At 37.9% G+C, this 14,161-nt stretch overlaps 1 protein-coding gene across 2 annotated transcripts in view; it reads left to right on the top strand.

Annotated features, from left to right (window-relative positions):
• Window positions 1-14,161, top strand: part of LOC131076828 (integrin-linked protein kinase 1) — a 201,358-nt gene that overhangs the window by 34,232 nt on the left and 152,965 nt on the right. For both annotated transcript variants that reach the window (XM_058014157.2, XM_058014158.2), the window contains exon 5: window positions 3,197-3,317. In XM_058014157.2, the coding sequence (XP_057870140.2) occupies window positions 3,197-3,317 (121 nt within the window). The remainder of the gene's footprint in view (window positions 1-3,196; window positions 3,318-14,161) is intronic.

Here is a 14,161-nt window from a genome sequence, read left to right as displayed (position 1 = left end):
TCAGATGGTGGTTTTGTTTTTCCCTATAGCAATTACATATCCACCTACTATCTTGCAGTGGTAGTTTCACTCTGTTGACAAAACTGCGAGTTTACTGTTGTTGATCACAATTTGAATCCAACACATTGATCCTTCAGAGCCTTTTCTAGAGATTCTTATGTTTCAGATAGTGATTGCTAGTCTTTGTCGAATTCACTAGTTGTTTGCTGTAATATCCCCACAATTTTTTTTGATTAATTTCCAGTTACAACACAACAAGAACCCGTTAAGGTTAGGAAATCGAAAATACAATAATGCTGAAATTGTAACCTTTCTACTTTCTGATCACCAAGTGCCCAATATGGGAAGGTGAGAGCATACGGTGTTGAGGGGATCGTTAGCTTCAAATAACTGGAAATATTACAATGCTTGGGCAGCAAGCCAACCCCTTCCGCTTATACAGCGGGTAACAAAAATACTGAAGAAATCACCTAGCGGTAAACCAGCCAAGGACAAGCCAAGAAACTGAAATAACAATCACTCAACCGTTTATCCAGCAGGAGGACTGGGAATGAAGGAGGATTGGGAATGAAATTAACAATCAACTCTACTGCTTATGCAGCGGGAGGACAATAATACAAAATAAGCTATAGGCGGCAAGCCAGCCTCTTCCACTTGTTCAATGGGAAATGAAGAGCAATTCCAAATATAACTTGCTGATAGTACTACTATTCAACATTACAATAATTATCATGTCTGCAACAAAGGTAAATCACTGAACACAACTGCACATTTTGCTCAATCTGCTCCACAAGGTACAAGGGACTCTCCACAGAAGAAATCACTCCAAACTCAGAAAACTCTAAATCTGATAAACGTCCAGCATGCTGAAAACACACAGACCAGCAACACCAAATCCCACTAAAACACTCACAACTCCCTCAAATCTTATTAGAATGACATGAGACTGAAAGCATATGACTCCTAGGAGGTAGGCGATCAAGCTTGGAACAACAAACCATTGCAAACTGACCCAAATAAATAACACACGCATCCCAAAGCACTCAGCTACATGGTACAACCAGCTAAGGGGGCGATTTGCAAAAATAAAATCCAAGACACTGAATTAAGCTCTATAAACTAACAAAATATATCGTGTAAACCCAACATAGAGATAGAGGAAATACCCAGAACGAGGAGAAGAACACAGTGAGACTTACAGACAAAAACCTTCTTCAGCACACCACACGAACAACAACCTGGACACTCTAAAACACTTCCAAGATGAGCAAACAATACATAAATCTGCGACATTATCTTCAATCCATTCCTTTGAATGAAGAGAAGGCTTTGGCTCGACTAGTTGCTATATTGCAAGCAAGAAATCAAGCAATGGCTAGGAGGTAAGCGTTCCCCGAAGCTTCACTTTGCATTTTGGCAGCACTTCGTTATAATATTTTCTTAAAGATACCAAAATGATAGCCCAAGTCCTTTATTTATAACCTCTCACCAGGCCAAATTCAAATTCAAATTCACTCCAGATGGCGCCCAAATCAAATGCAAATTCAATTCATCCTAATTTAGCATTGGCATTACATTTCATTTCATCTCCTTCCCAAATCGCCGAAATTCATAGCAGAGTCGCTTTATTAAAAATGCCAATAATGTATAAAGTGAGCGCTCAACAATGACTTTTAAATAATAATATAACTTAGGCAATCTAGCTTAGAAAATCATCCAACTTGCTTTAAGTTATAATTTGATTAAAAACACCATGTCGTCCCCTTTTAGTCATAACACAAATTACGCCTAGGCCATGGGAAAAATTAAAGTATTAAAAAATACTTTCCAAATACTGAATACTGCCAAAAGAGTTGGGGCCAAGGACTTGAATTGTATTGCAGGAAATAGTCATCTGAGATGAGCTGTAAAACCCCTGCTAAAAATAATACTTCTATAAATGGCATACTGCTAAAAATAGTAAGTGTTTCCAAAGTGATTTTAACTCTAATCTAAGCAGCTGTCGTACTTACTAAAAATAGTAAGTCCGGAAAAGTCTTCAGATTGATTTGCATGTTATACCATTGCAATGCTCTTAGAAAACCAAAAAAAACCTAGAGAAATAAGCTGCCTTCGCCTCCACTTACCAAAAAGTCCGGAAAAGTCTTCAGATTGATTTGCATGTTATACCATTGCAATGCTCTTAGAAAACCCAGAAAAACCTAGAGAAATAAGCTGCCTTCACCTCCACTTACTAAAAATAGTAAGTTCGATAAAATCTTCAGATTCAGTTGCATGTCACACCATTGCGAAGCTCTTTGTAAACCCATAAGGAATCCAGAATCAAAACTGAAAAATTCCAACATGCAAGCCACCAAAAATGCCAAAACATCCTCCTAGAAAATAGGAAACCCTAATTCTGCCTCTGATTGACCAATGGGTCTCGGGATTGGCCAACAGTCCCCAAAACAAACTAGAGCGGAAAAGGGGACATTACATTTGCTTGGGTCTTTTTGCTCGAACATTGTAGATCATTCAATTGCTTCTCTATAATACTCTTTTTCATGCATTTCACAATTTATTCTCACTATGTTGAGATGTATAACATAGCCTTGACAACCTTGTACTGTTTATTTTCAATTTACCTTTCTACATCTCTTTGAACATCGTGAACATCCTGATGATAGATCATGGACTGTGATCCGAAACGTTGATGCTAAAAAATAGACACAATCAAATCTAGAAGCAGCTAAGGGATAATCTAATGGATTGTGGAAATCTGATAAAATTAACCTTGCTTGTTCTAATGCCCCACTTTTGCACACTTATCTAAATGACATTGATTTTTGAAGAAATGAGCCACACCTGAACCTAGTCAGTAACTCCTGCTCTTAGGAGCGGAAACCATAATTCTGTCTAAGTTGCATAACTCAACTTGTGAGGATTTCAGTAACAAATCAAGCACTATTCCTTGATTCCCCTATGGTTTTCCTGCACTATTGTTAAAGGCAATGTTACTGGGATATTTTGATAATAGCTAGTATAAATTTCTCTTCAAAAACTGAGGTTTTACCTTTATGCATGGACACTTCTAAGTTACTGCTAAACACAGTATTCATATGGTACTGGATATTGCATAGTGAATAAGATTGATACACCCAAAAGTTACTAAGAAATACTTGATGCTTGACATCTAATTGTACACTTATGGGAGCAGGAAATCATTCTGCAATGAATTGACACTGCTGCAAAAAATTCGACATCCTAATGTGGTTCAATTTATTGGTGCTGTTACTCAAAATGTTCCAATGATGATCATTGCAGAATACCTACCAAATGTAAGTAGAACATTTTGATTCTGCTGTAGTTTAGATGATTAGATTGCAACTATGTTTTAAACATGAAAGATTTGTTTGTTGGGTACACATAAAACTGTTATAAACATACTCTTTAGTTGATAAGTCTTTTTTTCATTCGAGGAATTTTATCAAAATAATCTATATATTTACTTTTTGCTTGTAATTCTGCAAAAGAATCATGCTGATTTTGGTATGTGGATGTTATGGATGACCTACATAATTCTCATGGTTCATAAGCAAATTCATGAGTGTCTAAAACCATGTTGCATATATTCATATCTATTAATTGTGTTTTAATTACATCCTACATGCATGGTAATTTATAAATGAATCCCTATAATGAATGCGTTGAAATAATGCCCATGCTATACTATTTTTTGTTTCTTTTGACGCAGCTCTATTTATATTCTTGCTTCTTGTTTTCCTTTTCCAAAATTCCTTGTTTAATTATAAATGAAATATGTTTATTTAAAAAGAATGTATCTCAATAAGATGGCTTTTGAACCTTTGTAGCTAGGCTATGGGGCTTGTTCAATCTTGAGGAATTGTCTTTTTAACTCTTGAGCTGGCATTCACCACCTCATTTGTCAACGTTTGGCCCAAATATCCTTTTGATCATTTATCATCTTGTTCATCTAATTAGCAGGATCAACTGCTTGGTTGTGTCATGGATTTGAACTTGTGCCTATGTAAACAATTGGCCTAGCATTAAATGCAAAACCCTCTAGAATGTGTAGAAGGTCATATACCTGAATGGGTTTCAGAGTTTTCTATAATCTGCGAAGATAAGAGGTTTGGGAATACTTTAATACATCTGCCCTGGTGGCTCTATTGTCTTTGATGTGGTGGTTCAGACTTTGTTTGTGATGTCCTTGCGAATTTATGCTTTTAAGTTTTATGTTTAGCACATCCAAGTACAAATTTTGGGTAGACATCATTCTTTACTTGATCTCCATTGATGAGAAAAGTGGTTTCTTCAATGCCAGTTGCAATAATGTTTTAGAAAAGGAACATAAGTTCACAAATTGTATAAAAAAGTTCTTTAATTGATGTATCATTTTTATTTGACTAACTCTATCTAAATAGAAATTTCTAATGGTTCATATGGTGATTGATGATTGTCTAAAACCTAAGCTGTCAGTTCGGGTATGGCTGGTTTTTTCTCCAAGTTCAGTACGGATGGGTGTGATAGTACATATATATTATAGCTAGGACTCATTCCAAACTAGTTTGGCTGATTTTTGACTCGGATTCAAGTCTCATTTTTATAATTGCATTTGGTTGCTTTTGGCATGTTTATGTAGGAAAGGCATCATTTCCAATCTTAGGTAAACAAAATGGTGACATTTTAGGGCTTTCTATAGTTGTAGGTAACCAACTCCAAAGGGAGTTAAAAAAGCTGAGTCTTTGCCAATTTTGGGTCATTATAGACACACACACACACACACAAAATACTCATAGTTTAGCAATTCAATGTTTTATGTCAATACAAAATTACAATCAATGATCTTCATATTGCTCTTCATTGAGAGCATCGAGGTCAACATTAAGTGTGTTTGCATGACATATATATATGAAAACAAAATACTCATAGTTTAGCAATTCAATGTCTCATGTCAATACAAAATTACAATCAATAATCTTCATGTTGCTCTTCATTGAGAGCATCGAGGTCAACATTAAGTTTGTTTGCATGACCAACAAGTGTAGTGCCACTCCCACTAGCCATGCCATGTGTAGATCTTGCCTCATCTAAAGAGACAAAAGCATCTAAGTCAGCACACTTAAGGGTTATATCCAAATTCCTTATTGCCTCCTTGTTCTAATTGGACTTCTTATCTATGTGACGTGAGATGCAAGTTGGAATGCACATAGACCAAATCTTCTTTCTTGAGCAGCAAGTTGGTCTCACTTAATTGAGTGGATAAAGGAGTATGTACTACAATTTTACTCATTCAAATAAGATCTTGCAACTTGTTGAAATTATAAAATTGTAGAATTATGCAAACTCAATGACAGTTAGAATTATAGAATTTATTATATACTAAGATACCAGAATCTTCTGGCAGCACCCCAAATCAGAGTTGGGTGCGAATCTATGCTCATTTTGAGTCGGGTTCGCACCTGGGTGTGCCCTAAACGATTGGGTTCTTTGTGGGTTGGGCTCAAAGCCGAGGGCAAACCCGAACAAACATGGGGAAGCCCAGGCCCGTGGGTGCCCAAAAACGGGGCCCATGGGTCAAAAAGTCAAATTTTTTAATTTAGAAATAATTTTTCAAACCTATGTTTTGCCTAAAACCCTAATTTCGCCATAAAGGTGCATTTTTTTCTCTATACACTCATTCTTCACATTATAAATGCATCTGTCAAGTTTTTTTCTCTACAAGCATGTTTTCAAGGTGATTGCATTTTTGTTTTCAAGGTGATTGCATTTTTATTCGAAAGTGAAGGCTACAGAGGTGTGAGACATGAATCAAAGTTATAGGAATCATTGGAGAAGGAAGATTTAGCCGTCAAAGGTGAGTGAATCCTCATTTTTTCCAAGTTTTTTATTAATTTTTGCAAGTTTTTGAAGTATTGTATATTTTTTTACACTTTGTATGCATAATATGGGGTTGTAATGCCAATTTTTTTTGAAATTTTTTCAATAATGTTGAGTTTCTATTTTTTATTTTAGGTGCATTATTCATATAATCATACATTATGGCTCAAATAGGAAGTGCAAGTGCAAGCTCTACTTCAGTTGCCGAGACCCAAACTGAATAGAACCCCTTTAAAATTGATGCTGATTCACCACTTTGGCATTATACACTAGTGATCAAGCAAATGTTTGGTGGTGGGAATTGTTTTTGGTGGTGTAACCATTGTGGCATTGAGAATACCAGCTCATACTATCAAGTGAAAAATCACCTTTTCTTCATCCCTGGACGTGGAATAAAATTCTGTAAGGGGTCAGATGGCAAAGGGCTACCATAAGATCTTGTTAAGGAATGTATTAGAGAACAAGAGGAAGCTGATAGGAGAAGCAAGAAACCAAAGACTGATCATCCTTTTGCCAAGGCAAGCTCGAGCAGGCCTTCTAGTAGTAGTGGTTCCACAAGACCAGCTGGCCCACATCCTTTCATGCCAATACCACCATCTTCTAGACCATAGAATGTTGTGGTTACACAAAAAAGAGGCCCATTGGATAGTGCCTTAAAAAATGGAATGAGAGAGGTTGCAGATTAGAGCATTAGTCATTGCATTTATGGCAATGGGCTTCCTTTCAACATTGTTAGATCACCTTACTTTAGGGACATGGTGCATACCCTTTGCAATACACCTCCTGATTATGTTGTCTTGGGTATGAAAAGGTGGAAGCCACCTTATTGGCAAAGGAGAAAGCTTCCATAGAGACGCAATTGAAATTCATCAAAGATACATTGCCAAAAATAGGCGTGTCCATTGTTTTTGATGGATGTAAAGATTGTAAAAATAGTCCATTGATCAATGTTATAGCGGTGTGCCCTAAAGGGGCAATGCTTTTGAAAGCGATGGATTGTGAGGGGTAAGTGAAAGATGCAAGTTTCATTGCCAATATTTTCATAGAATTCATTGACATGGTGGGGCCTCAAAATGTTGTCCAAGTCATAATGGACAATGCTACAAATTTGAGGGCAGCTGGGTCTATAGTGGAGACTACATATGGTCACATTTTTTGGACACCATGTGCAATCCACTTAATTTAATCATGCAAAAGATTGGCACACAAATTGATTGGGTGAAACAAGTGTAGACAGAGGGTAAGGATATTCAAATGTTTGTGACTAATCATCATATGTTACAAGCCATATTCAGGGCCTTCTCCAAGTTGGAGTTGTTGAAGGTAATTACTAATTTAAATTTTATTTTTTAATGTTTATTTTTTATAGTTGATATATGATGTGTATTTTTTTATGCCATGTTAGGTTGCCGAAACATGATTTGCATCTCACACACTTGTCTTATTACGACTTGTGAAGGTGCGAGAGGCCTTGAGTTCTATGGTCATCAACACCTTGTGGAGTGTATGGAAGCAATCCAACACAGAAAGAGCTCAAAAAGTAAGAGCATTGATCCTTGACGAGGAATGGTGGGATCGTGTGAAATATGTTCTGAATTTCATCGAGTCCATCATGAGCATGATTAGGTATGTTGATACTAATCACCCATGTTTGGTTGAAATTTATGATGGCATGGATTGCATGGTAGAGAAAATGAGAGAAATAATACAGAAAAAGGAAAATGACCCAATGGAAACATTTGTGCAACAAATTGTTGTTGACCGTTGGAATAAGATGACCACCCGCTTACATCTCTTAGCATTTGCTTTGATGCCAAAGTTTTATAGCATAGAGATGCTTGCAACACCAAGGAGGGTGCCACCATATAGAGATGCAGAGGTTGCTGCTGGCTATAGGGCTGCCTTTAAGTTTAAAAAGATATATTCAGATGAGGAGACTAGAAATATTGTCACGAGGGAATATCATGATGCTATAGCACTTCAAGCCAAATATAGGATGGATGCTGATGAGTGGTGGTATGTAATGGTTAAGGCTCCATTTTCTTGTAGACTCTTGCAATTAAAATTCTATCCCAAGTTTGTATCTTTTTATTTTTTTATTTTTATAGTTTTCCAATTCCATTCGATGCTATCATATTAAAATATTTTTATTTTATAATTTATAAATTTATAATTATGTTTTAACAGGTTGCAAGTTCTTCTTTAGCTGAGCAAAATTGGAGTACATACTCGATCCACTCAGTGAAACGTAATTGTTTGGGTGCAAAGAAAGTAGAGGATTAGGTCTACATACACTCCAACCTTCATCTGTTGTCACATGAAACTTGAATATAATGTGGGTGCAACAAGGAATTGGGATCTAGCCCTTGAGTATGCTGATTTAGATGCTATAGTTGCACAACTTGCCCAAGTCTCTATAGATGAGGCAGCTGCGGAACTTGAGAGATATGTAGCTAGTGGGAGTGGCATTCCAATGGATTGTGGTTCAAATGATGCTGAATTTGAACCAAATGATGACCTTGGGCTTGGGCTTGGTGCTTCAGATGAAGAGGAATATGGAGATTAAATCCCATATGGCTTGTTATTTGAATTTTCATTGTGTCATTGACATTTTGAGACTTGAAGGCTGAATATTATCATTTTTGCAAATTATGAATATGATATTATATTTACGATATTATGAATATTTATTGGCAATTATGGATTTATCATTTATGTATGGGAAAGTTACATTGTATGGATTGTATCATTGTAATAATGGTAGTGACAATTTATATTTTATAATTTTGATGTTTGAACACACACACACACACACACACACACACATATATAATAATAATAAAAAAATATATTTACAAACGTATCCGTGCCCATACCCAAGGTAAAAAATTTGTTGTATCCACAATTTTGTACTTGATTCCGTACTTGTACATGTACCCAAATCGGTAACTTAAATTATATAGTAGCAAAAGAAAAGTTTGGAAGTTAAAATATGAAAAATGCACACATAAGATAAAAAATTTATTGCAAGAGGTTGTAGGCTAGGTTGCTGGTTTTGGTTCCGGTTCAAGTTTGGGTTCGAAGAACCGGTTTGCCGGTACAACACAATTTTGAAATGGGGTTTGGGTTCGTTTGGGTTCGTTTGGGTTTGTACTAAGTTGCAACAATTGGAACTTTATACTAAGTTTAAATCATTTAATGGATTCTTCTCCTCCTTAAATGGCATTAGTTGATTCACAAATATTGCCAAGGCCAAAGGGATCAGCTGTGTTTCCTGCTATATTTGATAAATTAAGTACAAGAAATAATAATACAAATGATAATGCATACCAGATACGGTAGTAAAATATATCTTTATTTGCACATGCAATTATTATAGAGAAGAAGACCAGAGATGGTCGGCCAGGGATTACAACTCATCCGACTATACCGTACTACTTTCTTGGTGGTACACAATATATTTAAAGGACTCGACGGTTGCCGAGAGGTACACAACTGTCAACCAATCGACACATAACTACCCGAGAGTGACAACCCACTTAATACAATTAATTAATACATTGTCGGGTAATCAAAATTATCAAACATAACAATAAGCATTTTATGCCAACTACATCATCCTCACCAAAAGAAAAAGTCTTCTAGACAACTAGCAGACATCAAGTAATATTCGAGAAGACTAATGATAGACAATGGCTTGAATTGGACGACCCAAACTTGTAGTGTACTTGCCACATCAAATGGGGGTTTGGGGGTAGTGCCCCTAGCGGAGTTAAGGGGTAGCGCCCCTTGCAGAGTCCCAAGGCAGCGCCCCCGTCGCCAACACCAAATTTAAACCTTCAAAACCACATGGAACTCCATGGCGCACATGATTTTTGTGATTTTTAAGACTCCAAAAACAATCTTGATGATGCCAGTAAACAACGATTTCATATCAAAATTATGTTCAAGTCGTACTCTCCACTTCAGAATTGATGGCCGTACTTGAAGTTGCTCTGTTTTTTCTTGCCTTTCCCTCATCTTGCGTAAGAACTTCCTAACTGTACGAAGTGCCAAGCTGCCCTTCATGCAAACTGTCTTCACATGTTGCTTGCCCGCATCTGCCTCTTGTCTTGTTTCACAATATCCGTACGACTGAGTATGTACCTCGTACAAATGCTTCCCTTCTCTGTACGATGTCTCTCTCTACACTCATCCTTTCCACCCATACGGATTGCTTTGTTTATCCTTCCCTCGTATGACATCCAATACTGCAACACTCTATTCTGTACGACTTACCTAGTCCTATGACTCCACTTGTCTAGCAGTACAATGTTTGTGGGGTGTACGACCTCCCTTGCTTCGTTTGTTCTCCATATGATGTTTGTAGGATGTTCAATCTTTTGCTCTTGAGTTTGTACAGACTCCAATGCATGACTTCCTTGCTCACGTACGACCACCTACTAAGTTCGTATGGGTTCCTCCACCCTCTTGTATTCCCTGTAATGTCCCCTTTTTAGCCAGTTATCAGATGATGTGTCGTTAGCCTATTTTGCCTTTTGGTCTCGAGGGCTAACTAGGACTTTACAGGGATTAGTGAGGGATTTGGCCTAGACAATTTCAGTTTCAGTCCATTCGAAGGTGTTTTGGTAGGGTTTCCAGATACTTACTATTTATAGTAAGTTAGTAGTGGCTCAATGTCTTGGAATATTTGATGCATTTTATAATGTCAGTATTTTGGTGATCTTAATTCGTCATCAGGTTTGGAAATTTTAATGAGCCATTAATTATTTGGGCGATTAAATTAAAAGTTCCTAATTATTGATTATCAAGTGCTGAGAATAATGTTTAAAGGGAAAAATTAAAAGTTCCCTTTCAATGAGGAGACATAAGGGGATATTATTATTTTATTATAACATTCTTTTATTCCACATTCTTGGTGCATTGGGATTTGTGCCCAAATGGAGTTATATAAAGAAGCTTGTTGAGCATTATTGGCATCTTGGAAATTGTGTTATTTTGGGAATTTTGTGCCTCTGGGAGTGCATTTTGGAGGTTTGGCAATTGAGGATGTAACCCCTCTTTTGTATCATTTCTCACGCCTGTGAAAGACCAAGTTTGGGAGATTTGTTGGTTTGGAAAATGAAAGTTGTTTTGTATTAAGGAAATCAGTTTTAGTGAATGGCAAGCTGAAATTCGCAGGACTTTAATGACTAGTAAGAAATTTCCATTTCCAGCGCTGTGCATTGTAGAAGTTGTTCCGCTAATAGGAAGAGTGATCTCTTGCCAGCTAAGTTTGCAGCTATCTCATTAGTAGTGGCATTAGTCAAAACCGGGGGTAATGTGGTCCAGTTGATAATGGTCGCTAACATCATGCTTGGGCCGTGCTAAATCTAAATACCACTTCCCTTGTTGTTGTTAGCGTCATGTATGATGGCAATTAGGTGCAGCTTGTGGACGTCTAAGTGTTAGTATTGGTTGATCGCTTGAACACAAAGCTGGGTGTGAGGGCGTAGGGAGCTGCTGGGTGTTCTTTTCAGCGGCTGATATCCACTTGATCACAGCGTTGGAGTTTGATATTAATGTGCACAATATTTGGGAATAGGACGCCTTCCTCTCTTAAGTCGTAGCCCTTACATAAGAAACACATAGCAGGTTATGAAACTGGAGTTATTTGCAGCGGCTAGTTTGCATTAGCAAATACTTAAGCCATGTGATTCTCCGCTCGTGCAGAAAATGCTATAGTGTGGCGGCTGAATAGTGAAGGATGAAGCCTAATACCAAGTCATTGAACAGTGCTAGACGTGGGAGTGTGGAGAGCTGGTGGTTGCAATCTACAACAAATACACAGTCACATCGACTCCTTAGTTATGCGAAACTTCTGTGATAAATCAGGTTCTTGAAAGTTGACTCTTGCTTGGACATAGACATTGGATGTTGAAGTTGAATACATTATGTTTCCTGTGTTATTTCAAGAATATTAATTTGTGACTATACAGGACTATAACAATTCATGGTTTGAATGATGTAATTCATGGTTTGAATGATGTTATTCATGGCTGTTTCAAATGGGTGCATGTATTTATTTGTAATGTCCATTTACGAATGTGCACCAATTGTTTGTTATAATTATTATTGAGCTTAGAAAGTACCTATGATGTTTAAATTGAGTTTTTTACAAGAAACCTACAAACATAAAACGCATCAGGTTCAACTAAACAACAGAGTATTAATTGACAAGGAAATATTAGGCCTCACAAAGGTAGACAAACAGGGCAGCCCATTACATTCCCGTACGACATACTTCCCACGCATGGCCTTGACACTTCGTACGGTCTTGATAGTTCCTTCTCGTACGATCGTGGTACTTATTTCTTAAATGAATTCTCACCCACCCCGTACGACCATTCTCCATGCAGCCACTTTCTCTCTTCAGACAACTTGTCACATGTGTACAAACTATGAGTTACTCTATGAATTTCTGTGGCATACAACTTCAACTCGTACGATTTCCCCTTGTATGACATCTTATTTCCAAGCTTGCTTTGTATGGCGTATTGATTTTGTTTGTATGGTATGATCCATCTTTGTCCTCCTTACAACTTGTTTAGTATCCTATACAGTGCCCTCACGACCCTGTACAACTGCTCTATTTTTCTATACGACAATGGTATCCCCTCATATGACTTCCTTGCAACAAACTTGTACGGTTGCTGTGTACCCCCGTACGACTTTTGATCACCATACAGATTCTTGCATGACTTTCCTACCTCGTAGAGGTTTTTGTTGTATGACCCATTCTCTCCTTGGTACAACTTGACCTCGTATGGTTTCTCTTACCTACCTCTTGACCTAGTATGGAATGCTTTGAACGGTCTTTGGTTTTCCACAAACCGAAATTCCTTTATGATTTTTTTCCTTTTATTTTCCATCTTTGTGTTGTTTGATGTAGTGTCCATAGCTTTACATGCTTGCATGGATTGCCCTTCACCAAGAGTTGTCGCTTCAAGAAAATTACACGTTGGTGAAAATACCTCGTAGTCCTCCATTTGCTAGTGGAATAGTTCATTCAGGGATCTCATCTCATCTTCAGAGCAATCTTCCAGTTTGAGTACCCCTTCATTAGTTGGTTCCATACCTTTCCTCCCTTCATCCATACCTAACTCTCCACCCTCAGATGCCAGTTCTTGACTCACCGCTTGATTCCTTAGGTCAATGACATTCTTCCTCTTGTCACTCTCGATGGAGAGTGTGTTCCGCTTCCAATTATGATTCACCTTGGCAGTAATCAAGCATCCCCTCCCAAGGAGTGCATTGTACGACTTCTTCTGTAACGAAATACGAAGTCCAAGAAGAATTGTTGTGTCCCAATCATTACTTTTTTTTCCATCAATGTTCCCAACGACTTGATGCCGTGTTGGTTGGCACCTACCAAGTGGAAGGTCGATGGCCAGAGTTTCGACTTCCCCAGACATTTCCAAGTTTCCTCTGACACCACATTAACTCCCGAGCCTCCATCGATGATGGTGTTTGCCAACTTTTGGCCCATTATTTCCAGCTTGACAACAACCGGCTTCCTCTCGATGCTCACCGTCAGCAACATTGGATCAATGGCCTCATTCCCTTCAGGTGGTGGTTTTCCCGTCAGTTCCTCCTCTTGTGGCTTACATTGTTTCTGGATGACTATGTCGTCACTAACTATGTTGGTAATTTCCATTCTCAGTTTCAGCATAGTTTGGAGAAGGTTTGCCACCTTGATGGGTATGGTTGCCTGTAGCACTTGCCGAACTATGTTCTTCTCTGACTCCCACAATGACCTAATTGCAGTTCCATTGGAGGTTACTTGTTCTTGCGCCAACACTTGTTCTACTTCGGCTCTAGCTTCTTAGAGTCGTTTCTTCTCCGTACAAGCGTCTGGGTACATTGCCTTCTTCATCAATGCTCTCATGATCGTCAAAACTGCGTCCTCTTGTTCCTCCACATCCAACATATTAATACCCTTTTTGCTTTGGGCAGTTGGTGTCTTCATGGTCACCTGGTCCACACCATTTGCACAATAATTGTATGTTGTCTTTCTTGTTCTGGCAGTCTCTTGCAAAGTGTCCCCATTCACTACATTGTCAGCATTGTATGGTAGGACATCCTCTGGAGTAGTACTATATTTGGTTTCGCCCTCGTTGATTTCAATGGGCTAGACTCTCTTTGTGTGAAGAGTAGTTGTGTACTTCTTGTCTTCAAATTGTATAGGCACTCCTTGATTGAATGCCCAAACACTAGGCAAATCTCACTAAACATATTTCTA

This window comes from Cryptomeria japonica, chromosome 9 (genome assembly GCF_030272615.1).
Source record: "Cryptomeria japonica chromosome 9, Sugi_1.0, whole genome shotgun sequence".
In the NCBI taxonomy this organism is placed as follows: Eukaryota; Viridiplantae; Streptophyta; class Pinopsida; order Cupressales; family Cupressaceae; genus Cryptomeria; species Cryptomeria japonica.
The sequence above is the reverse complement of the archived record's forward strand: the minus strand, read 5'-3'. Positions and strand labels throughout refer to the sequence as shown.